The sequence below is a fragment of the Zosterops lateralis genome, assembly GCF_965231275.1.
Source record: "Zosterops lateralis genome assembly, chromosome: 14".
NCBI lineage: Eukaryota > Metazoa > Chordata > Aves > Passeriformes > Zosteropidae > Zosterops > Zosterops lateralis.
The window spans coordinates 15058581-15083397 of record NC_139774.1 but is presented as its reverse complement, the minus strand read 5'-3'; the positions used below and the strand labels follow the sequence as shown (position 1 = coordinate 15083397).

The following is a 24817-nucleotide window of genomic DNA, read 5'->3' as shown; positions in this document are numbered from 1 at the left end:
TCTTAATGATAACCACAAAGAGTCAGCATGTCAATTTTAACAAGTGCTTTACCATCCTTCAGTAGAGGCAAGACACTCTGCTGAAATTCCTCCTGGCTTCATCAATGCTTTTTGGGCACAAAAGAGATGGATGGACACCCAGGCCACCTTTATCTCTGTCGCACATTTAATCACTGCTGCAGAGCCACTGTCAGCAGCCACACTGGAACTAGATTTCTAATTTAACAAGAACAGAGTAATTCAGCTGGCACCTGCTCCAACACATGGACAGCATCTTGCCCTCAGATCAGCCCAAGCAATGCCTGTGCTCCTGCCCAGGACTGAACCAGTGGGACTCCAAACCTTCCACCTCACATTTTCCCCAGCGTGGTACCATATCTCTGCAGCCAAGCCAAATTCCCTCCTGTTACCATTCTGCACCAGATGACTCTGTGCAGACAGAACAAAACATAGGTCATAGTTTTTTGGTATTAAAAGTGGCATTCACCTAAACTGTTGAGTTTTTTAACTCCCAGGACAACCCCCTGCCTGCTAAGATTTCTTCTTTCCGATGTTTCTGTTCCCTTTACCTTTCTAAACGCCAGATCAAATAATTGAAAAGCAATCAAAGTTACTATATATAAGCTGTCAGTCACAGGCAAGAAAAAGCAGAACTATATTCCAAGCAACTGCACTGAAAATTGATCATCATCCATAACACTGATTCCTGAGTTACAAATATATTTTTATGAAATACCATCTCAATTATATCTCAGAGAACACTGCTTTTTTCTTGGGGATCAAGTAGCTTGTTGACCATATTCAGAGCTCACCACTTGAGAGAGCTACAGATTTGTTCAGTTGGGGAAATTAAAAAAAAAAAATAAAATTGTTGCACATCACACAGTTTAACCCCACTTCTGAGATCAAGGGTGTAATAAGGTGCAACAAGAAGATCATACATTGCAAGAGGCAATGAACAAGTCCCTGACTTCATGCAGAATATGCTTCTCTGAGATCAAAGGTTACTGGTATAGACTCAGACTGAGCCACTATCTTGCATGCTATCAAAGCTTGATAAGAAATTGTAACAGTAAAACCTGTAAACTTTACCCTCAACAACCTAAGACTTGTCAGGAAAAAAGGGTTCAAGTTGTGGGAGATACACTCTTCCAAAAGAAAACATCAACACATAGTCATTTAGCAGGGTCTGAGAGACAGCATCCAGCCCAAAAAAACACCTGCAAAAGCCAATTTAATTGCTACTATTGCCAGACTTAAAACTGCAAAAAGTATATTAACCAGGACATTGCCTGAACAACTTCTCTCCTGTTCAAGTTTTAAAATTAGAGTTTTAAAATTAGAAAGCAGAAACTACACAGAGGTTTCTGTCACTACATCCAGTAAAACATCACTTTCAAAACCGTCCAATCTGCAAGAAAATACCACTGGTTTTGCTATTTGCAAACAGACAGGTTCAGCTTCAGAACATGAACCGCAAAAGCATCAGTCATTCAAATTTCACACGGCATACCAGGTATTTTCTAGAGAAACCAAGTCATTTCCTGTAACACAAAGTAGACAAACAGATATTTCACACCTAATCAGCAATCAGAGAACAAATACAATGAAACAAGGAGAAGAAGGGCAATCTCAGCCAAATGCTATGATAAAACGTTTCCAGGATTCAACCTGCTGTGCAGGAGAGCTCTGGATCCCACAGACTGTTCAAAACCCACAGAATGAGCTGCTCTCACACCCTCACACACAGCAGGTCCTCCTGTGACAGCTCTTAACACCCACCACCCATTCACACCTCCACCACGACCAAGTGGCAATGCAGCATCATCACACTGTGAGAGCATGAAGTCATTAAGGACATCAAACAGTTATGGTCAAGCAATAACAGAGGCCAGGACACGGCCCTCACTGTGGAAATTTCTTCTGGACATCCACCACAGCTGAAGTCCTTTATAGGCAAGTCTAGAGCTATTTGAAACAGGAATGCCCTTCAGTACAAGGCCTGGTGGGTGCCATCAGGCTGCGCAGCAAGGCAAGATCCAGCTACATGCTCTTTTCTGTGAAATAATACCATTTTCCAGTGTAAATCCTAGTGGCAAAGGGGGATGTGTGCGAGATCAGAGGCATGGGCACAGCAGCACACAGACCCTGTTCTCTCCAGGTGCACAGAGTGGGAGAATGATGCTTGCAGGAATCACTGACAGCCAAACAGAATTCATCTCCTCACGAGGAAGATGTCAATTGACCAAGGAAATTTATGTTCCCTGCTAATACAAACCACTGCCAAATCTACTGTATCTCAGGGATATACTGATGTTATCAGTAGTTAGTTACACTTCGGATCAACAGTCTGTAGTAGGAGATTCCTTCAGAAATGTTTACAGGAGTAGTGAGGATCACGTGGCTTTAGTTCCTTCATTTTATTTTTAGCAGAGAGAGAAATGGCACCAGACACATCAGTTAATAAACCAAGCCCCAGAGTAACTCTCACAAAGGCAACACCAACACTTTATAGTAAGAGCACCCTCCCACAGCTGCAGAAAAGAACAGAACCCAAGTTAATAATGGATTAATTCTAGAGAGGATTTTGCTGGCCTTCAGTTCTTCTAGCATAGAGCAAACAGTGTGATTCTGGAAAAGCAAAAACCTTCCAGGAGCCTTACACACATGCCTCACTCGTTCCTCACACCCAGCCCCCTGCCATTCTTAGGGATAAAACATCTGGCTCTAGATTTCCCTGCACCCCAGTTCCTCACTCCCATTACCCAAACACTACATTCCAGCATTGTGGAAAAAGGACAATAAGGAAATAATAATGAAAAGCAACATTGAGCCTCATGCAAGCCTCTGCACATCATGAAGTCTGAAACCATCAGGGTCCCATGGAGAAAACAGCTTGTGAATGCAAAATGTACACACAGCAGCAGTGCCCCAGATGTACCTGAATCCAAGAACTCTCTGCTTCCTCAAATGCTCAACTCTGCAAATCAAATTACTCAAACATACTTTGTGCATAGTAACTAAAAAACTACAAGCCAACAAACTGAAGTATTAAGGTATCAAAAGTCACATTAGCAAAGCAAAATTTCCACATGACAGTTCTGCAAGAAACAAATCCACCAGCTCAATGCCTCAGCATCTAAATTCAAGCAGGATCTATGGCACTCAGACCTTCTGTGGCTTTATCCACCCTCCCCAGCACCTGAGTCTGGACTCACTTCTCCCTCCAAATGCTGTCCAGGGCCTCTGCAACTTGGAAATGCCAGGAAAGCACTAGAGACAAACTCACATCAGTAAAGAGCAGAGACATTAAAGAACAACCACCCATTTAAATTTAAATGGCCATAGCCCAACATCTGCACGAGGCAGCAGTCCAGTAGCTGCTCGCAGTCACTGTATCATCACCTCGGGAGAACAAGACCCAAGAAGTGATGCTATAATTTCCTTCCCCACAAAACCCCAAAAAAATCTGTCAGGAGCTGCTGGCAACTTCAGACACCCTCGAGGGAAGATTAAGTTGGCACTTAAAATAGCTTTACTTCGGAATATGCACATCTCTCTTTACAACTGAATGGTACCTGAGCAACCTCCCCTGTTTGGGGCAATGTTTGAGAGAAGCAGGTGCCAGGACTATTAACAAATCTCTGTGCAAAACAATACCTGCCACCACCCCTCCTGCCCAGAGGCATTATTTAAATGGTGGACTTTGCATCCCACTTAACACTAAACCAAATTCTGGCCCTCTGCTGCAAGTACTCTTGACATATCAAAAAATTCAAATCCTGCAAGGGGCAGACACAGACACCTGAAATACACACACACACTTCCCTCCTGGCAAAACAGGAAGTCTGAGCAGCAGTGGCACACTCAGAGCCATGAACTTCAAAACTGAAAGCTCTGAGACAGTCTTGCTGTGAGGTGGAGGAGCCCCATCAACAGGCAGCATAAAGCTGATAACTGTAAGAGTAGCCCAGCTATGACAAACAGCTGTGCAGAACTCACAGGGACTCGTGATGCTTTTTTGGGGGTGTGTTTTTGTTTTAAGTTTTAGCAGGTCCTCAAAAAAAAAAAAAAAAAAAAAAAAAAAAAAAAAAAAAAAAAAAAAAAAAAAAAAGTTGATTCCAGTTACCAAACAGATGAAACTGGAATTAAATGCCTAAACGAATACATGACGTGAAGAGCAAACTTGATTATTTCTATTTACTATGTCATGTTCAACCATTAAAAGACTTGAATTGTCTCAGCAGTAACTTGGCACAGAGGAAAATCCCTGACTTCTCTCATTCCACAAACACTGGGGCTAAAATGAAGGACCACTAAGACAACATGCATTTACTTACTGACTAAAGAATGCAAGACTTACGGAAAGCAGGACCCTAGGCTGCCAAAAAAATGCTTTTCTTCTTTGCATTTTTTTTAAGAATGCAGCTGTGCTTTCAAGTCACCAGAACAACCCAGCAAGGCTAATACAGCACACAGGTAAGGCAGTTTTACTGAAAAGTCAACCCTCGTTGTATATTCAAATAACAGGCTCCGTCACTAGGATGGTTTTGTCACTGTACCAGCTGCAGTTCTGTGGAGCACAGTTGTAAAGGCAACTGTTGTGAAAGTACCTCTGCGAGCTTCTGTTTACAAAGTGAGACCCTCCCACAACTGCATCACCGAGCACATGTCTGCGAGAGATCCCCGCTTTCCTCTGCAAAACAAAGCTAAGAGACGTACAAACCTCAGACCCACAGCAGCCTTTCACCAACTGAGACCAAAGGATTCTTCCCAAGAAAAGCCGAAGAGTATCTACAAGCCTGAGCTGTTCCACGAACAAATTAATCTGCTGTCAGCATCTTCCTGAAATCGCCCCTTCCGGGGGCACTGTGTGACAAGTGCTCCCCCCCTCCCAGAGCAGGCAGCAGGAACACCGAGTGTTCCCAAAGGACACAGTCCTGCCTCCCAAGCCCTGCACGCACCACAACGATCTGTCCGGCATCGGTGGCTCTACTGAAATTAGAGAGCAAGATTCGGTATTAGTCCTGTCAAAGGAGCTAATCTTCAAACCCTGCATCAATACTTAAAGCCTAGAATATCCTCCAGCAAGGAACCTTGATGTTGAAAAACACATTGAAGAAATAGACAAAAAAACCAAACAAACAACTGAAAACTACAAGAAATATACATAAAAGGTTACACTGAGAAACATCTCTTATACTTGGATTCAAAAGCAAACACAGAGAGATTACTAAATGCATCTATCTCCTTTCAGAACTCTTACAGTTCCATCAGTTTTGCTTCCTATTAATTATATTATAATTAAAGAAATTTGTGAGTGTAGAGAAAAATTAAAAAAAAAAGAAAAAAGAAAAAAAGAAGTCAGCCTGAATAAGAGGCCAGGTTTTCTTGCTGCCCGTGAGGTCTGTCAGGCCATGACACGGCCTGTTCCCGGCCACCGCCAAGGTCTCTGAGCTCAGGAACCTCAGGCCTGGCCAGACAAAGAGCCTCTGACAGCGTTCAGCCGGAGCCGCAGGAGATGGGAACGCTCCCTCCTGCCCTCCTCATCTGCACTGCGCTCAAAAAAAAAAAAAAACAACAAACCCTTCCAACGGCGAAAAAAAACTCCACCGAACTCCGCAGCGAGTTGCTGGGCAGAAGGATGATGCCTCTTATTCCTGACGGGATAAAAAGCAGCGGGGGGGGGGGAGCGCGGGCGGCCGGGCCGGGACACAGGTGCGCGGGGAGCGCGGTGACAGCCCGGCCGGCCCCGGCTCGGTAAGATGGCTCCCATCCGCCGGGGCCGGGGAACAGCGCGCCCGGCCCGGCCCGGCCCGGCCCTGCCGCACCGCAAAATGGCAGCGGCCACGGCCCCCCCGCCCGAGCCCCGACGGTGCTTACGAGTTGCAGGGCGGCCGAGGATTCCGGCTGCTCCCCGGGGCCGCCGTCCGGCACGGGCTCGGCCGGCTGCAGGCGGCTGTCGGGGCCCCGCTGAGGAGCGGAGCGGCCGCGGCTCCGCGGGCTGGGCTCTGTCGCCGCCGCCTCCTCCTCCTCGTCGTCGTCGTCCTCCTCCTCTTCCTCGTAGTCGTCGTCGTCGTCCTCTTCCTCCTCCTCCTCCTCCGGAGTCTCGGCGCCCTCCTCCTCCTCCTCCTCCGGCGCCTCCTCTGCGCCGTCCCGCAGGAGCAGGGGGAAGGCCCGGGCCCCGCAGGGCACCTCGGACCCGGGATCCTGCGCCGCGGGCAGGCGGGGCCCCGGCGAGCCAGGGTCGGGCAGGGCCTCACCGCCGTCGGCGGCCCCGCCGAGGTACTCGGCGTTGATCATGGAAGCCAAGTCCTGCAGCCGGCGCAGCGGGATGTAGCAGGACGACGGGTCCTGGCCGTAGCCGGGCTTGGCGGCCGCCAGCTGCATGGCGGGCGGCTCGGGGCCGCGGGCCTCGCCGAAGGGGCCGCCCTTGGGCTCGGCGGCCGACAGCGAGGTGCCGAAGGGGACGAGGCAGCTGCGGCGGCTCACTTCGCAGGCCTGCTCCATGCCGGGCGGCGGGCATCCACCTGCGGGCACAGCACAATGGGGTCAGCCCGGCCTGCACCGCAAAATGGCAGCCGCACCCGGGGGCCGCGTTGGGCTCCGCCGGCCCCGCTCCGCCACCGCCGCACTACAGGCCCCAGGCCGCGGCCCGGCCACCCCGGCTCGGCTCGGCACGGCCGGCGCCGGGGTCTCTCGCCCCGCCGGGCGCTGCCGCAGGGCCGCCGCTCACCTGCGGGTGCCGCGGGCGGCTGGGCGCCTGCCCCCGGAGCGGGCGGATGGGGAGACGCGCCGACCCGGCCCGGCCAGGCCCCGCCGCCGCCGCTCCACCGCCTCCCTTCTCCTCCCTCCCCCGCATGCGCGCGCCCGACGCCGCCGCCGCCATCCCGCGAGGGCGCGCGCGCGCCCCCGCTCCCGGGTTCGGTGGCCGCGGCCAATCAGCGCGCGCGCGCCCGCGAGGGCCTGGCCCCCCCCTCCTGCCCCCCCCCACAAACACCCCCCCCTCACATGGCGGGGGGGGGGAGGTGGGGAGGGGGCGCTCAGTGCTGCCCCCCCCCGGCGCGCCCCGGCCCGGCCCGGCCCGGCCTGCCCCGCTCCCCGCATCCCCCACCGGCACCGCGGCCTCGGGGCCGCCGCCCGCACCTCCGTCGTAGGCGGCGGCGGAGGGGGCACCGGCCGGGACGGGGCGACCCCGCAGTGTCTCCCCCGCCGCTCCCGCCCCGCGCGCCCCCCCCTCCCCTCACGCCGGGCAGGCCGCGGGCCTGCGAACGGCGGCGGAGCGGGCGCCAACAAAATGGAGTCGGCCAGGCCCTGCGCCCCGGCGGGGCACCCGGGCGGCGGCGGCGGCCCCCCTGCACCGCTCGGTACCGCCGCTCCCGGCGCCGGTGCCCCCGGGCGGTCAGCGGAGCCGGAGGCGCGGGTCGCCGCCCGCCCCCGCTGGGCTCGGGTTACCCCCTGCCATTGTCCGCCGCGCCCCGCGGGCCGGCCCGGCGCCCCCGCCGCGCTCCCCCACCGCCCTCCCGCGCACCGGCGGGCCGGGCCGTCGCCCTCCGCGGGGCCGCCGTACAGAGCCGTGCGAGCCTTGCCGAGCCTCGCCCGCCGGGGAGCGGTGCCGGGTGCCCGCGGCCTGACTGTCCTCGCCGGGCTCCGCCGCTCCCGGACGGCCGCGCTCCCGCCCGCCCTCCCTCCCGCCGCCGAGCGGCGCGCACCGGCCCCGCGCCCGCCCGTTCCGCCGGGACGGGCCGCCACCGCCGCCCCCCGCAACCGGCCCGCGGAGGGCGGCGGCTCCGTCGCTACCTCCGCTGCGGGCCGGGGTCTCCGCCGCCAGCCGCACGGGTCCGGGCGCCGCGCCGCGCCGCCGCCGCACCGGCACGGCTGGGCAGGCACGGGGCGGGGGGCAGCCGGGGCAGCGCGGGGATGTGGCACCGGGGCGGTGCTGCCCGGGCCGCGCGGGGGGCAGGGCCGCGCTGCCGCCCCCCGGGGTGCCGCCGCGGGGCTCGACTCGGCGCTGCCCGGGCGGACCCGCTCCCCCCGCCCGCCGCTGCCCTTTGTTTCTCCCCGCACCCCGGGCCGGCCGTGCGGGAGCCCCCGGCCGTGCTGGCGCCGCGCTCCCCCCGCGGGGCTGAGCCCCGGAGCAGCCGCTCTGCACACCCAGGCGGGGAGCGCCCGCTGCCCGGGCCTCGCTGTCCCGCAGGCGCAGCTTTTCCCCCGCTGAAACGCTGTGCTGGAGCGGCTGCGGGCTGGCACCTCAGCGGGGCACTGAGGACTCGCCGCCTCCCTGCCTGTGCACCTTGGCAGCCCCGGTGAGGGCACCTGGCTTGCCCAAGCACTCCCTCTGCTCTGTCTGTGGCTGGTGATGGAGCAACCATTTCTCCCAGCATCTGCTCCTGAGGAGCCACACCAAGGTCCCCAACCCGTTGTCACCCCACTGGTGACACCAGAGAGAGACTGCCATGTTCAGCTCATGCCACTCCAGCACACTCACAGAGGGTGGGGTGGCTCGGCAGGAAGTTTTGCTCGTGACATATTTGTACCTCCGAGGTCCCAGCCCAGGGCTCAGCTAGTGGCATCTGACCTATTTTAGGCCCTTTCCCTCCGTGCTCACGTGCCCACATGGTGACATGTGGGAGCCGAGGCCATGCTGTGCCCCAGTGCTGAATGAAGTTGGCACTGAGTTCCACTATCCACTGAGTTCTCCCCACCTTCGCAGAGCTGGGGCATCACCCAGTCTGCCTAGGTCGCTTGGTTTACACCTGAGTGGGGGAAAATACATTGTCTATCTCTCCCGGGTTCACTGGTAGCTCCTGCAGCCTGGCACACCTGGGAGAGGGCCCAGCAGCCAACTTTCCTCCTTTCTCATTGGAGCAACCTGCCACGCACGTTTCTGCCACGTTCCCAAAATAAAGCTAGTGGTTTATTTATACCCCCCCAGGGGCGGGCAGGGCGTGTGCAGAGCAGGAACGCCTGGTGTCTTTGCAGAGTCTGTGGTGTCTGAGACCCAGTGAGAGACCTGGGGAGATGTTTGGGGCTGTTCCAAGCAGGGGAGCTGTGTCCTGGACAATGATCCTCGCCAGCTGCCCTCCTGATGAAGTGCCTCCTCTCTTGGGCTGAGCGGGGATAGCCAGGGCACCGCCAGGACACGTCCCAGCCTGGTTTGCCCCTGTCCACGGGCACATGGCACAGCACATCCCGACGGGACACTGCTGTGCAGGGGCTGTACTCTTTGGGCAGCGATGCCCAGGCAGCTCTGCGCACCCCGAGGCACTTCCACATGCCGCTGCCCCAGTGGGACCGTGCAGAGATGTGGTTACTGGTGCAGGGAGGAGCAGGGCAGTGGTGGCGGGATGGCCTCAGACGCACTTCCCCTCTGCTGTGTCACCTCTGCCCGTGCCATGGCCAGCGCCCGCAGGAAAGGCCCTGCTCCGGCCCTTCTCTTCCGGCCGAGGAGCAGGGAAATGGCATCCCGGCCACTGCCTCCCGCTCCGGCCCGGATGTGCGGCACGGCGGGCAGCGTGTCCGCCCCTCCCGCCGCGGGGCTTTGTCTGCGGGCTGTATTGAGGAGCGCGGGCGGCCGCGGCCTCCCCACCGCGGGGTTCGCCCCCAGCCCCCCACCCCGCGATCGTCGTGCTCGCCCCCAGCCCAGCCCAGCCCCGCTCCCGGTGCACGCCGGGGCTCCCAAGGCCGGTCAGGCCGGTGGCCGCGGCACCGCCCGGCACTGCGGGCTCCCTCTGCAGGCCCCGGGGCCCGCGCACAGATCGCACGGTGCCCCCGCGGGAACGGCCCGGTGCCCCCGCGGGAACGGCCCGGTGCCCCCGCGGGAACGGCCCGGTGTCTCCACGCCCGGCGGGAATGAATGCGCGTCCCCGCTCCCGCCATGGCCGCTCCCCGCCGGGATGCCGAAGGAACCGCGGCCCCGCACCGGGGGCTCCCGCGCGCTCCCCCCGAGGGAGATGAGGGAGTCCCGGCCGGCCGGCAGGGAGCCCCGGACCCGGCGTGGAGGGAGCTGTGACCCACGCGGGTCCCGCGGGAGCCGTGGGCAGGATGGGCTGGTGCGAGTCACCTCCGGCCGGGGACGTTCGGCGAGGCGGGGCCCAGGGAGAGCGCGGACCCCGGGGGGCAGCGCCGGGATCCTGCACAAAGGGCCGGGGGCGGTGGCTGGAAGCCGTGGCCGTGGGGTTGGATGAGGGCCGGGAGCGTGGGCGAAAGGGTTAAGGAGTCGCGGCGGGCAGGGGGAGGGCTGGCCCGGCCAAGGGAGAGAGGAAGGAAGCAGAGGAGGAGAGGAGCGGAGAGCATCCTGCCCGGAGGGTTTGCCGGGGGCCCCCTTTCCCCCAGGAAGCGGCTTGCGTGGCTGGAAACCGCAGGGATGGAGCGGCGGGAGCAGGGGCGAGCGGCGGGTGCGGCTCAGCCCGGCTCCGTGCCCGCAGGCGCCGCTGCACCGGCCCGCTGTCCCTGCTGCCGGGGCTGCTCCTCCTGCCGGAGCGACCTCTGCTTCCCAGGCCCCTCACCTCCCAGTCCCCCGCCCCGGTGCTTCCATGGCTCCCCGAAACCTTGCGGGGGTCAGCCCAGGGACACACAAGGGCGGTGGGTGCGGGCAGGAGCGCTGCCAGAGCTGCTGCAGGGGACAGGAGGCATCACTGCCGAGCAAATCCGCCCGGCGCGGAGGAGCTACCGCTGCACTGTCACCTGGAGGCCGATCTCTGCAGCGGCCATGGGCAGCACGGGGATAATCCCGAGGGACCGAGGCCCGGGATGCCTGTCTGGGTCCTGCAGCTGCTCTCGGGGACCGCCCTGCTTCCCCAGCCCGCAGGTTGCCCCCCATCCCCATCTTAGGCGGTGCACAGAGCTCCCAGCCCTGGGCAACGAGGCTGAGCTCACGCTGGGCTTTGATCCATCCACCCAAGACAGAGCCAGATTCACTAGGCTCGAGTGTCCATAGGGTGCCCTCCCCACACTGGTCGTGTTCCCCGGAAGGATACAAACGGGATACGCACTGGGACACAGCACAGCTCTGCAGCCCAGTCCCCTGCCCTGCCCCACTCCCAGCCCCATCCATCGGTGCGGGTGATGGAGAGCAGAGCCAGGATACATCCCCATGCCGCAGACCAGTTTCCCCCGTCGCGTTTGTCATCCTTCCAACACAGTCCCGTGCCTGTCCTGCCGCCACGGCCACTGTCACCAGCACAAACGCGGGCGGTGTGCGGCGGGGGAGCTGCTCGCCCGCTCCGTGCTGCCCGCCCCGCGCAGCTGCTCCCGCCGGCCGGGAGATGGGGCTGAGAGTCCGCGGCTTCCCGCAGCACCGGCGGCTCTGGGCGGCGGGCGGGGGGCTGCTGGCGGGGGGTTCTCAGTACGGGACCATCCCCCTCGCTGGCACCCCCAGCCTGGCCTGTCCGGCTGGGATTGGGGGTCCACAGTGGCGCTGGAGCCTCGGGTCTGCCGCTGGGGGAAGAGGGGGGCGTGATGGGAGGTGCAGGGTGTATGTGTGTGTGTGTGTGAATAGGGATGGTGGTGTGTACATGTGTGTCTGTGTAAGCAGGTGCATGGGGGTGTATGAGGGTGCATGGGGGTTTTATGGGGGATTGTAGTGTGTGTGCTTGTCTGGAAGAGGATGTAGGCACATGGGGGGGATGTTCCTGGAGGGTTGCCTGAGGTGTGTGTGCAGAGTGGTGCGAGTGTGCACACATAGATGTGTGTGTGCAGGTACTTCTGTAAGGATGTGGGGGTTGGGCACATGCCTACATCTCTGTGTGTGCCTGCATCACTGTGTGAGGTGTCCCTGGACACAGGAACTGTGGCGGGATCCAGTGTTTGGATTCTTCCACAGGAGAGATGGGGCCCTGCCTTGGCCTCTGCTCTGATGTGTGGGTGCTCATGGGCCCCTTTTCTCTGCCCGCTGGCTCATGAGGGCTCTTCCCTCCTTCGATGCCCCTGCGCTGCCTGGGCACATGGGGCACAGGCATGGGACAATGACAGGCAGGTCGTGGAACAGGGGCAATGGCAGGCAGGAGCAGCCAAAGGGGCAGTGCCAGCTCCTCCTACCAGTGGGGCAGACAGCAGCCTGGTGCCTTTCCGCCCAGCCAGCCTCATCCTCTCCTGCCCGGGGGCAGAGGCATTCTGCATCTCACAGAAACCAGATTCTCCCCAGAGATAAAATCCTGTCGCCTTTGTTTTGTGGGGAAAAGACAACATCAGCTCCCGGCCAAACAACAGAGTCGTTAAGCGAAGGCATCTCTGGGCAGGGGCTCAGAGCCACATCCCGGAGCTGGAATGAGGAACCAGCTGGTGTCCTGGCCCCTGGGGTCCTGTCTCCCCCAGGGCTCGGCATTCCTCCCAGGACCAGAACCATATTCATCAGCACTCAGCATTCCCCCAAGGACTATAGCAGCTCCCCCGGGACTCAGCATCTTCCCCACATACCCCCCACCCCAGACCAGAACCACCTTCCCTACGGCCCAGCATTCCCCTGGGGATCACAGCATTTGCTCCAGGACTTCACCATCCCTCCAGAACCACAGTACTCCCCTCCAGGGACCCCAGCATCCCATGAAGGACCAGCACCATAGTGGGGTGACTGTGAAGCTTCTCAGCCCCACCAACACCCCACATCCCATAGGGGCTCACAGACATATCCCAGAATTATTCAAGGGGAATCTGCAGCCCTGGAGTGGGCAAATTCTGGAGGGGCAGCAGGTACATGGCCCCAGAACTTGGGCAGACAGGATGCCCGAGGGCATGGCTAGGCAGGGATCTGTGCCTGGGCTCAGGGACGGGGAGCAGGCAGCAAGGGGGGGGTTGTGGTGGTGGGGGTGTGGGAACGCTGCCTCAGGAAGCCAGCAGGATTTACTGGGCTACACGCTAAATCCCCCTCACAAAAGGGGTCTGTTCGTGCGGACAGGATGCTGGTGGCTCAGCCACACTTGTTTGGCCAGCAGAGCCTGGCGGATTAAGGACAATTGGTTCAGCCCTGACAGAAAATACCAGGAATGTTAAACAATAAAAACTGCCTCCAGTTGTCGTGGGGCTGTGGGGTGCCCCGGGATGCTTCCCTGCCCAGCCATGGCCTCGGCTGCCCTGTGCCTGGCAGAGCTGGCTCGGGCACAGCCCATGTACCCACTGCTGCAGCTTTTGGGGGTTCACTGGGGGATGCAGTAGTGCCTGGGGATGGGCTGAGGGCCATCCCCCCAAGCTGTGGCAGGCAGGTGGGCACAGTGCTGGGCACTGCCAGGACCCTGAAAGTATCCCTGGGCTGCACTGGTGTGGGTTGTTGGGCTGTGGGTAGCAGGCACTGCCTGCACCTGTGGCAAGCCTTTTAAGTGTGTGGGGGGTGACCGAAGATTTGGCAGGGGATGGCAGGTCCCTGCTCACAATGTCCCCTTCTGCCCCCCTCCGCCCCTTTGGTATTAAGATTAGCAAACCCACCTATGCCTCACCCTGTGAAATTGGCTATGGCCCCATTTTCCAGGGAAAGGGCAGTGCAGGGAGAGCAAGAACTGCCTTGCCCTCTGTGCTGCCCTCAGCATGGAGGCCCCAGCCTGAAGTGAGGTGGGGGCAAGCTGAGCACAGCCCCTTCCCATGTTTAGTCTCAGTCCTGGCCAGGATCTGGGCAGCTCCTGTGGGCAGCTTGGGCAATTTGCCCTTCAGCGTGTGAATGCCCTATTCAGGGCTGTGCGAAATGCATTGGTTCTGGCACATTACTGGACAGCTGGGATCCTTCCCAGGCAGGCAGGCTGCCGGGACAGGCAGGTTTCACACCTGCCAGTGGGCTGTCTGCCTCCGCCTGCCCTGCAGGAATGGGGGGCTCGTTTTAACAGAGAGGAGAGCTGGGTTGGGGGTGGAGGCTGCAAGCATGCCAGTGGAGTGGGATTCCCTCAGCAGCCCTGGGAGGGGCTGTGAAAAGGAGGGGACACTGGGATGGCTCTGAATGCTGTTGGGTTCTCAGCACATACAACTCACAACAGGCACAGCACCCATGGCTGGGTCAAGTCCCAAGTTCTGTGTCTCTTGAGATCCCAGACCCTGACACCATCACAGCAGTAGCCAGGATTGAGGGACTCCTTTTCCAGTTGCCCTGGGCCCAGGTCCTGCCCCACAGCACCTGCCAGCTCCCATCACCTTGGACTGTTTTTGGGCAGGCTGTGCCAGAGAGCCAGCTCCCAGGCTGGAAGAGACACTTTCCAGGCGGGGGGCTGTGAGTGCAGCTGGGAGCTGAAGGAGGAAACCAGATCCTGGGGCTAACGGCTGGCAAAGCCTGGCCCTAGATGAAACCCTAGACCCAGGGAGCAGACTGGCAGGAGGGGGTGAGACAGCTGCAGCCCTCCCTGCCCACGCTGCCGTCATTACTGGGCATCATAGGGCAAGGGGGGGCAAAACAGGTATCAGAGTCCTCCAGGAGGGCTGGAGACTCCCAAGCTGTGCTCCCACGGGGACAGAGCCTGTAACTCACTTTTATCTGGAGTGCTGGGCTGGCCTGGGCAGGAGGGTGAGGGAGGTTCCCACTGTGTGGGGCTGGGCCCCAGAGCATTTTCCCAGCCTGGGAGCCCATGGCAGTTGGGGGATCGGTTTCAGGGCAATGCTGGTAGCGGAGTTCACGGTGGCTTAGTGCAGCAGTGGCTAATGGGGAACAGATGCGAGGGTGCTTTGTGCTGGAGCAGGCCTGGAGGCACAGGAGTGGGGACATCACTTCCTGCACCTGTGGGACTGTCTCCATGTCCCCCAGGAGTGATTGCAGGCCTCTGTACTGGCTGGGGGAATGAGGGAGAGACGAGGCAACCCCTGACCTGCCTTCCAAGCTTAGGTGAGCTCTTTGTACCCCAGGAGCAGCCCAGAAACTGCACTGGGATGTATTCCAAAAAAATAATTTATCAGGTTGATATTTCATGTACATAAATATTCATCTCTGTGGCTATGTACAGATGCAGCAGGAGCCTGGCAGCTGCAGGGCTCCTGCCCAGAGACACTTCCACTGAAGCACTGGCCAAAACCCATCTCTCTGGGCAATGCCATGGGCATCCCAGGCAGTGCCCACCTGGAGAAGCTCTAGCTCCTGCTGCCCCACAATACCAGGCAGATCTCAGCCAGGGCTGATGCCTCAGTGCCCAAAAGGAGCCTGGAGAGAGGGACACCCTGCCCTGGTGCTGTGGCTCAGGATCCTGCCCACCCACTGCTCAGCCCAGACAAAGCAGGGACCTTGGGGAACCTGGACCCTCTCCCTGCAAGGGCAGAGGTGGCTTCAGCATCACCCTTCCCTGCCCTCCCTTAAGTCCTCACGCTGGGGTAGGAGAAGAGGCGGGGAGCCAGCGGCAGCGGGTCATGGGTGAAGACGGAGTCATCAGAGGAGCAGGAGCTGGCAGTGTCCTCGCAGGAGGGCGAGTACTGCTCGAAGGGCATGGACAGGTCCAGGTACTGCAAGGAGGGATGGTACCATGACTACCAGTGCTGTCAGTGCCCACACTACCCACCCCTCACCCACCAGACTCCCCTCCTCTCACCTCCTCTGAAACAGCTGCCAGGATCTTGTCCAGCCCCTCCACGAGCTGCTTGAAGGTGGGGCGCTGTGAGGGCACGGCGTGCCAGCACTCCCTCATCAGCATGTACCTGGGGATTAGGAGGTGTTAGTGGGGCTTCACTGTGCCCCCTGCCCACCCACCTGGCTGGTACTCACAGCTCGTGGGTGCAGTTGGATGGCCGGTCCATGCGGTGCCCCTCCTTCAGCAGCTTGAACAGCTCCTCCACAGGGATGCCAGGGTATGGGGAGCCCCCCAGAGTGAAGATTTCCCACATCAGGATCCCAAAGGACCACCTAGGATCACATATAGCAAAGGAGGGTCAAATACATCCTAGGGTTCTCCCCCAGCTTGGCCCACTGCACCCTGCAGTGCTGTGCGAGCAAGGATGGGAGAGGGTGGATCACCCCTGGGGAATATGTGCCCCGCTGTCCCCACAGAGGACCTCCATTCTGCTCATGGGGACATACACATATAACCCCACAGTGCTGCCTTGTCCCACACCAACAGCATCCTCAACCCACACCCAACAGACCCTCATTCCCCTCAGGACTCACACATCGCTCTGGTGGGTGTAGACACGGTCAAACAGGGCTTCAGGTGCCATCCACTTCACTGGCAGGCGACCCTATGAGAGCAACCCCCTGCTCAGCTCAGCCCTGGTTGGGGGTCCCTGTGCCCCTCTCCCAGGAGCCCCACTCACGTTGCTGGTTTTCTTGTAGTAGTCAATGTCGTGAACATCCCTGGCCAAGCCAAAGTCAGCGATTTTCATCACACTCTCTGCTGTCACCAGCACGTTGCGGGCAGCCAGGTCACGGTGGATGCACTGCCAGGGGGGAGCATCACCCACAGGAGTGTGAGATGATGACTCCAGCTCCACATGTCCCTTTCAAATGCCGAAATCACTATTTCCCTCCCCCACACCTCCCAGCACCTCTGCAGTGGTGGGGCCAATCCTGTCATTGGGCTGGCTGCAGTGACAAGCACAGTGAGGGGGCCCACATACACTTCCCCAGGAGGTGGGTCAGGCTTTGAGTCCCACATTTTTGGGGAGCTACTCCCTTGAGCTTTGCTGGATGGGGCTGGGAGGTTCTGGACAGCCTATGGGAAGGGGCTGGGCTCCCTTTCCACAGGAACAGTGGGTTCACCAGGGATACACAGCTCCTCTGTCACCGCCACGCACTCCCCACCTATGCCCAGCACAGGTTGCCCACACAGGCCATTCCATACCCTTTTGGACTCCAGGTACTCCATGCCACGAGCCACCTGGTAGACACAGGAGACCAGATCCTTGAAAGAGAGCTGCTCCTCAGGCATTGCCATGACATCAAAAGCGTAGTCAGGTGTCGGGGGGCGGCGGGCACGGAGGTACTCGCGCAGGTTGCCCTTCGCAGCGAACTCCACAATCACGTACAGCGGCCCTGGAAAGGGCAGCCACCTACTCAGCCCCTGCCCTGCCTTCTCCCTTTCCAGTTAGCCACTGACCCCAGTAGCCTGCATCCCCAATCCCGCTCCATGCCCTGCCTGCACAGCCCCCTCACCATCCTGTGTGCAGACTCCCAGGAGGTTGATGATGTTCTTGTGTTTGTCCATGAGCTTCATCATCTCCATCTCGGATATGAGGTCAGCCAGATCCTTGTCGGTGGCATTGTCTAGGGAAGGAGGGCTGTGTCACGATGCCAGCTGGGTGGCACCCCTGCCCAGTGCTGATGCCACCTTTGTTCCCAGCACACTGGCACAGGAGCTGTTTTTACCTTTCAGCATTTTGACAGCCACGGTGACGGCTCTGTCTGGCCGGTCTCTGTCTATGCCGTAAGCCTCTGCCCGCACCACCTGGCCAAAGCAGCCTTCTCCTAGGGGCTTCCCCAGCACCAGCCTGGCAGGGACAAGCAGAACCAAGAGAGATCACAGGGATGGCCTTATAATGGCTAGCAGCCTCCCCATCCACCACCTGCATGCTCCTGTCCCTGGGGCAGCTGAGGACAGCAGCCCCAGTCCCTGTCCTGCATAGCACCGTACTTGTCTCGGGGAAACTCCCACTTGGCATCAAGGGGCAGGTCCAGCTCCATGACACCAGCCAGCATTGGGGCACAGCTGGAGGACAGACGGGTGACACGCATCAGGGATGTGCTGGACTTCCCGGAGGAGCTGGAATCCAGGGAGAACTGTGGAGACAGACACAGGTCCTCAGCCATCCCATCCCATGCTCCAGGGCCAAAGATGCAACAGAAAAGCAAAAAAGACCCTCACTTGGAGCAATGGGCTGAGGGAGCCACAGGAGGCAGTGGTAAGGGCAGCCCCAAGGCTGGCAGAAGGGTAAGGTGTCGTGGGCACAAGTGGCACTCATGGAGCCCATTGGTCACCAAGGTCCCGCTGCATTACCAGGGCTCAAGTTTGGTACCCACCTGTCGGATGAGTGGGAATTTGGAGAGCTTGTGGACTGCCATGGGCTCCAGGTGCTGTTTGCTTGACTGAGTCTGCATCCGGCACAGCACCACGATGATAATGGCCATGGCCACGGCGAGTGAGCCCGAGGTGTAGATGATGATGTCTGTGTACTTGGTCTCAGGGGCCTCAGCTTCCCGCACCAGCTCCTCTTCTGCAGGGAGTGAATGAATTGGCCTGAGGCATGGCCTCTGTGTGCTCAGGATCCCAGACCCCACACCAGGACCCCAGCCCTACCTGGCAGGACAGTGAGCCAGGCAGACTGGTAGGAGAGGCCAATTGAGTTCCCTGCCAGGCAGGTGTACTCGCCAGCATCCTCCATGGATACATTGCGCAGGTACAGCACCTCCACCTCAGAGCTGTTGATGTCTGCAGTCTGTCAGAGAGAGGGATGGATGGTCAGTATCTCTCTTCTTTGGGGGTCTCTGTGCACCCCTGTCACTACTTTACATGGGTATCTGGGACCTGAATGCTTCCAGCCCTTGTTACCTTGAGCACTTGCACATAGGGGACCCCATCAGGACCATAGTTGCTGCCATTCACTTCAATGTGCTTCAGCCACTGGATGTGGGGCTGGGCATCACTGTAGACCTTGCAGAAGAACTCCACATCACTGCCCACCAGGGCTGTGGTGTTGGCAGGCAGCCCAGCCTGCAAGATGGGCCTGTGCGGGGACCTCTCTGTACACAGGAAGCAGAGCAGTGTCACTGACATTGTGGCCAAGAGCACAGGCTCCTTTCTCTGTCCTTCTCCACCCACTGTGGAGCCATAGAGAACCCTTCCCCAGCCCTAAAACAGGCCAGTGCAACCTGAGCCTGGTCTCCATCCCATGTCCCTGGGGTATGAGGGACATGGACTGCATCAGTAGATAGGCCACGAACAAAGGCTCCTTCACCCCTTTCCCTGACCCCACCAGGCATAGGGGAACCCAGATCAGCACCACACTGAGGAACTCTCACCCAGCACGTCCAGGAGGTAGCTGTAGCGGATGCTGCCAAACCTGTTTTCCACCAGGCAAGTGTAGTTGCCGCGGTCAGAGGGCACCACGCTCTCCATCACCAGGCTCCAGTGCTGGTGCCGGAGCTGCAGAGGGGGAGGTAAGGCAGTGAGGTGAGTTAGGGAAAACAGATCCTGGGAGGGAAGCTGCGGTGGGAGGAGCTGGCCTGTACCCGGATGCCCCCGATGCGGTGCTCCCCTCGGAACTCGCGCCCATTCTTGAACCAGCGGATGCTGGGGCTGGGGCTGCCTGAGGCCGGGCAGCGGAACTTCACCGTGTTCCCAGCAGGGACTGCATACAGCTTCTTGTCCATCCGGTGTGGGTGAGTCCAGTACGGAGCTGGGGACATGGAGGATGTACAGTGGGAGGGGGCCTGTGCTGGGAGCAGGAGGCAGCAGTGCCCCGTGCCCCTGGTTCTGCCCCGCCTGCCCTCTCCTGTAGTGCCCCGGTGTGGCACTGACCTCTGTGCACATAGACTGACTCCTCATTCCGGTCTCCGTGGGGACTGTCCCCATCACTATCTTCATCATCATCACCTGACGCCAGGGAGTCTGCAAAGGGAAAGGGTTGAGAGGGACATCCCTGCCTGCAGGGCTGGGCGGGCAGTGGCTGCCTTGCTGCCCCGGGGGGAGCCGGGTGCTGCCGGGGCTCCTACCCACTACAGAGATGGTGAAGTTGCGCAGGACCTCCCCAGTTCCCCATGCCCGGCACACGTAGAGCCCTGAGTCCTCATAGGCGACCTCTGAGATCTCCAGCAGGCTCTGATGGAGGTGGAGGCGACCCCCTGAGATGAGTGGCCGGGACTCCTTGTACCAGACCACACCGGCATCACTCTGGCTGGCATCACAGTACAGCTTCAATGTGTTGCCTGGGTCCAGTAGGAGATGTTCCTCTTCTGACTCCAGCAAGGGGCTCTCAAATAGCTCTGGAGAGATGTGGTGAGCGTCCACCCCAGTGCTCACCCCTCCCTGATAGCAGGACCCCTCCATATGCCCATCCTAATGTGGAGAGCGTGTGGTGTGACACAGCCCAGGGCCTGGCTCTGCCCCCGCGGAAGCAGGTAAGGGTTGGACTCTGCCCTGAAACACGGGGACATGGTTTCCCCAATGGCATGTCCCCGTCCAAGGCCACACATGCCACCATCCTTCCACCACTCCCAGTGACGCAGGGTGCTCCAGCCTGTTCTGTCTTACTGAAGGAGGGCACCAAACCCCTCCAGACACCCATCATCGGACCTCTACATGCCCCAAGCAGGGCTGGGACCCCTACGGCCTGGTTGTCCCCGGCAGTGCCCGGGCTGGCAGTGGAGCCCAGCTTGCCAATGGCCAGCAGCAGCGTGTGCACGTGGAAGGCAGAATCAACCTGGCCGCCAGCACAGCGATACCACGGCAGCCCGACTGCCCACGGGCAGGAGCCTGGAGGGCACGGGTGTGTCTCCAGCCCAGTGCATGGCCAGCACAGGAGGGATGTGGGACAGCTGGTCTCCGGGGACACGTCCTTCTCCCGCACCCAGCACTGCGATGCACGGACTGCCCGCACCTCGCCAGGAGCCACAGGCAGCAGCCACAGCCCACAGCGGACTCGCAACCCGTCTCTGCCACGTGTGTACACCGAGCGAGCCAAGCTCCCGCAGCACAGGGACAGCCCGGCTGGAGCCACCCTGCTCCTGTCAGTGATGGAAACGCCGGTCCCTGTGGCGTGTCTCCAGCTCCCGCCAGCCCTGCCCTGCAAGGCAGAGCGTTGGGGCTGCGTGCCCAGGGCAAGCACCCGCATCCCAACCCGGGGGTCGCCGCCCAGCTGGGATGGAGAAAGTATTCAAAAAGCACGACCCCACTCCCGCCGCACCCCGGCTCCGCTTCGCCCCCCGCAGTCGTACCTGTCTCCATGGCCCTGCCCCGTGCAGCCGCCGCCAGCAGCAGCCCCGCCACGACCTGCAAGAGGGGCCGCATCTTCCAGGCCCCCCAGCGCCGGGGTCCCACCCTGCGGGACAGGCAGGGTCGGATGAGCGGATCCGGGCGGGCAGCCCCCTCCTCTCCCAGGTCACCGCGAGGGTGGGTGCGCACGGACGGGAGGTAGAGCACAGGGGTCCCTGGGCAGGAATGGGAGGGGGCACGGAGAGTGGGAAATACCCCGTTTGGGAGCCGGGAATCCGAGCTCTCCAGCCAGCGGCAGCCTGGTCAGGGCGCTAGGGGAGATTAACCGGGGGCAGGGGACGGCGGGGGATCCCAGGGAGGGGGAGAGTGTCCCGGGAGGGGGAGGCCCGAGTGGTGCCGGGGGTGAGGGTCGCGATCGGCGTGGTTACCGGCGGTGACGGGCTCCCGCGGCGGAGCCGCCTGTGCTGCGCGGGCCGGGGCAAAGTCCGGGGACAGCGGGCTCAGAGCCGCCGCGCCCCAAACCGTGGCCCCATGGCGGCAGGGCCGGCGACGGCTCCGGCTCCGGGCTTGGGACGGCTCCGGCTCCGGCTGGAGGTACAGCTGGGGCTTGCTCCGGGCTGGCTCCGGCCCCGCTCTGCCGCCGCCGCGGGGGCGCGGGCACTTTGTAGGGACGCGCTCGGGTTACAGCGGCCCCGCCCGGAGCGCTGTGGAGGCGGGAGGGGGGGACGGGGTCCGGCCCCGCTTCGCCGGCATCTCTGCAAACCGACCCGCCGCCGAGCTGGACGGGGGACGTGGGTGGAGTAACACCGGCCCTCCCCCCCAGCAGCGAGAGGCGGCCCGCGGGCCCCTCCGTCCCGGCCCTGTCGGTGCAGCCTCCCCTCGCCGGTGGGGAACGCAGGGGGGCTGCAAAACACCCGAGGCTGCTCCCCAGTGCCATCCTCCAGGCAGACCCCACGCGGGGGAGCAGCAGATGGGACAGGAGGCACGGCCACCCCCGTTTTCCCCGATTGCTGGGAGTGGGAACACTCCAGCCCCACGCAGGTGTTGCAGCCCAGGCTGGGCGCTGAGTGTTGCTGGGTGCCCAGCAGCCCACACGCTAATTGTGCCATAATTAGTTGTAGCGTTATCGCTGTCGGTGCCATAAAGTGGCTGTGACCCTCATTAGGAGCCCATAACGGAGTGTCATAAAACGCGGCTGAGCTGCGAGCCAGCGTTGGAGTGGCCTAATCCGACCTATAAACACTTCGCCCTCACCTTCCCTATGCTGTTGCCTGTGCTGGGGCAGGAGGACCCCACCATGCCCAGGCCTTGCTGCTCGTTGGCCCATGCAGGACCCCTGGTTACTGGGGGAAGCCTGGCCTCAGACACTCTGAGCTGGTGTGATCCCAAGGAACAATGTCCCCTGAACATCCTGCTGCCATCAAAAGGGGTCAGTGTCCCCCAGTACATGGCCAAGGTCTGGCCCTAGAGTGGCTCTCCTTTCCTGTACTGCCGTCTGCTTCGTTGCCTTTTTCCCAGGTCTTCCAGGGCTGTGCTGAGCCCCACACACAGCCTTGCCCGTTCCTGATGTGAATCTTGAGGCCTGTAAGTGGGGTGCACTGTCACTATCATCGTTACCCCTCATTCTGTAGGGCCACACTGCGAGTCCTGGGCACAGCCTTGTCCGTGCTGCTCTGTGCAGTGCCAAAGCAGCAACTTCCAGCACGACACGGTTTCAACTGTGAGGTCTGGTTGGTGCTACAATCTCCCATAGCACCGTCCACGCCGTGCTGCTCCCTGTCTGGAGTACTGATGTCCCCTTGGGGTGCAGAGGTGCACAGAGCTGTCCCAGGGGCCAGCAGCCCCCAGCAGCTGTTCATTCCTGCTGACGCGTGAAGCGGACGAGAACATCAATTTCACGGAGCAGCGGCCGCCCCTGCAGAGTTCACAGCGTGCCGGAAGCACAGAAAAATGTTGGGTTCAGCTCAATTCGAACCAAAACCAAATTAAAACCAGAGACAAGGAGACGTTCCCAGTACTGGGAATACCAGGGAGAACTGGGACTCTGGGGAGCCTGTGGGAGGCGCAGCCTGGGATGAACATGGAAAGATTCCCTGTATCCCAGGGTTCCCCAATGCTGAATGGAAGAAGGGCAAGCAGACCAGTGTGGGCACCTTGCCCAGTGTCACACTAAACATCCAAATTGGGCCAGGGCAGTGCCAGACAATGGCCAGGGCTTGGTGGGGCTGTGCTGTAGGCAGCTGGGAACTGGTCACCTCCCAGCCGTGGGGCAGCGCTGGGCCAGGGCTGGGCTGCCTGGCTTGATTTATAACAGCAACTGACGGCAAACAAAAAGCCCTTCACGGCAGCCCAGCCCCACCGCCTGCCACCCGCTGCCAGCAGCACCACAACAGCCTCTGCCACGCCAGCAGCTCAACAAGGGGGGATTGTGCCAGCACAACACTCTGCTGTGGGTGCACCCCTGCCCCAGCACCTTCCTCTGGTGCCCCAGTCTTCCCCAGCTCATGGGCTGCCCTCATCACTGTGGCACAAGGGATGTGTGACCCGTGGTTGCTTAGCTCAGACACGGCGGGGTGCAGAGAGATGAAGTATGTTCTCAGAACTCCATAGATGGGGCAGAGGGATCCCTCTTGCCCCGTGCCCCGTTGGTAGAAACGACCCCCTGGCCAGACCCTCGGCCCTGCTTACATGTGCGGGGCCCCGCGGCAGTGAGCATGCACAAGGGGCCGGGCGCCGGCATGCTGGGGCTCCATCCTCCCGCCCCTGCCCCTTCCTCCAGGCAGTAAATCATCCCCACTCCTCTCATGAAAGGCCCATGTATGTGCTGCCGGTGGAGGGAGCCTGCCTGGTGCCAACAATATTGCTCTTGGAAGGCAGCCGGAGCTGCGGGAACACAGCCGCCCCTTGTGCCTGGCCCCAGCACTTGCCGCCACTCCCGCTGCGGTGGCACCTGCGGCCAGCCAGAGCCCGCGCAGCTCGGTGGCTCCTGTGGGGGCCGGAGCCTGGGGGGCTCTTTCCTCCTGGAAGTTTCTCTTGGCCTCCCCTGAACGGCTCTTGTTTGAGGCACAGAAGCCCCAGCTCACTGTACCCTGTACGTGCATAGGATCTGAGGCTGAGCGGGCTCATTCCTTGTGCTGGGGTGATGTGAACCTTCTGCCAATGAGGGAGTGGGTCAGCCCTGGAGCACAGGGGTGAGCCCCAGCAAAGGGCTTCCAGCTCCCTCCAGTCCTGCTGGCTTTGACATGGTAGCTTCTAGACACAACCTGCTGCCCTCCTATCAGTGGGGACCCACTGAGGAAGGCAGGGGGCAAACTAGAGGGGCAGGCAGCTGCCCCAGACTGGGCAGGGTGCTCTGCAGGGGCTGGGTCCTGCCTTGGAGGCAAGCAGCCAGGTTCAGGGCAGCACGTCCCACCAGGTCCTAGTGTTGCCTGCCCATCCTTATCTCCGGGAGGGACTGATGGAGCAACCCAGCTCAGTTAAGGTTTAACCAGGCAGAACTTGGCAAACATAAACCTGCTGCTCCCTCTGGGGAGCCAGGAATGTGGGGCCCAATGCAGGGGCTGCAGGACAGGGACACCAGGGGCCCAGGCTTCATCTAGTCCCCAGCATGGCACAGGAGCCATCTACACTTTTGGGCAGTAAAGGCTGAGCAGGAAACATACACGTTGAGGGTGATACAGCAGGAGGGTGGGCAGTGTCGTGTCTTGTCCCACTGCAGCCACCTCTTCCTGCCCTGGCTGTGTAGGGCAGTGCTGCAGCTGGCACAGGAAATGAGGTGCATGGGGCCCCAAGGTGTCCCGCTACCTGCGGGGACATGGCACACACCAGGTGCTGGGTTGGGCATCACAGTGCCCATCTACGGGCCAAGAAAACAGGAGCTTTGCTCACCAGGCCTGTCCCTTGCACAACATTGGGGGCTCATGCTGGCAAAGCAGCAGCCATGGCAAGGAACTGCAACAGGGAACAGGGCCACCCCAATCTTCCCAGCCCTTAATTGT

General features: G+C 60.3%; 2 protein-coding genes across 2 annotated transcripts in view; both read right to left on the bottom strand.

The window, feature by feature from the left end:
- NSD1 (nuclear receptor binding SET domain protein 1) overlaps positions 1-6510 on the bottom strand; it is a gene marked incomplete at its 5' end in the record, with an annotated part of 60114 nt that extends 53604 nt beyond the window's left edge. Inside the window, one exon of the mRNA XM_083871637.1 lies at positions 5884-6510. Coding sequence (XP_083727763.1) covers positions 5884-6510 — 627 coding nt within the window. The remainder of the gene's footprint in view (positions 1-5883) is intronic.
- Positions 6511-13978: 7468 nt separating this feature from the next.
- Positions 13979-20925, bottom strand: FGFR4 (fibroblast growth factor receptor 4). The gene is made up of 17 exons (XM_083871767.1): positions 20822-20925; positions 19601-19870; positions 19407-19496; positions 19118-19284; positions 18908-19031; positions 18438-18628; positions 18186-18324; positions 17909-18102; positions 17523-17668; positions 17258-17379; positions 17045-17155; positions 16734-16924; positions 16207-16329; positions 16061-16131; positions 15662-15799; positions 15489-15594; positions 13979-15402 (listed from the first exon to the last, which is right to left on the bottom strand). The coding sequence occupies exons 1-17, from the start codon at positions 20892-20894 to the stop codon at positions 15256-15258; spliced, it is 2403 nt and encodes an 800-aa protein (XP_083727893.1). The 5' UTR covers positions 20895-20925; the 3' UTR covers positions 13979-15255.
- Between the last annotated feature and the right edge of the window lie 3892 nt (positions 20926-24817).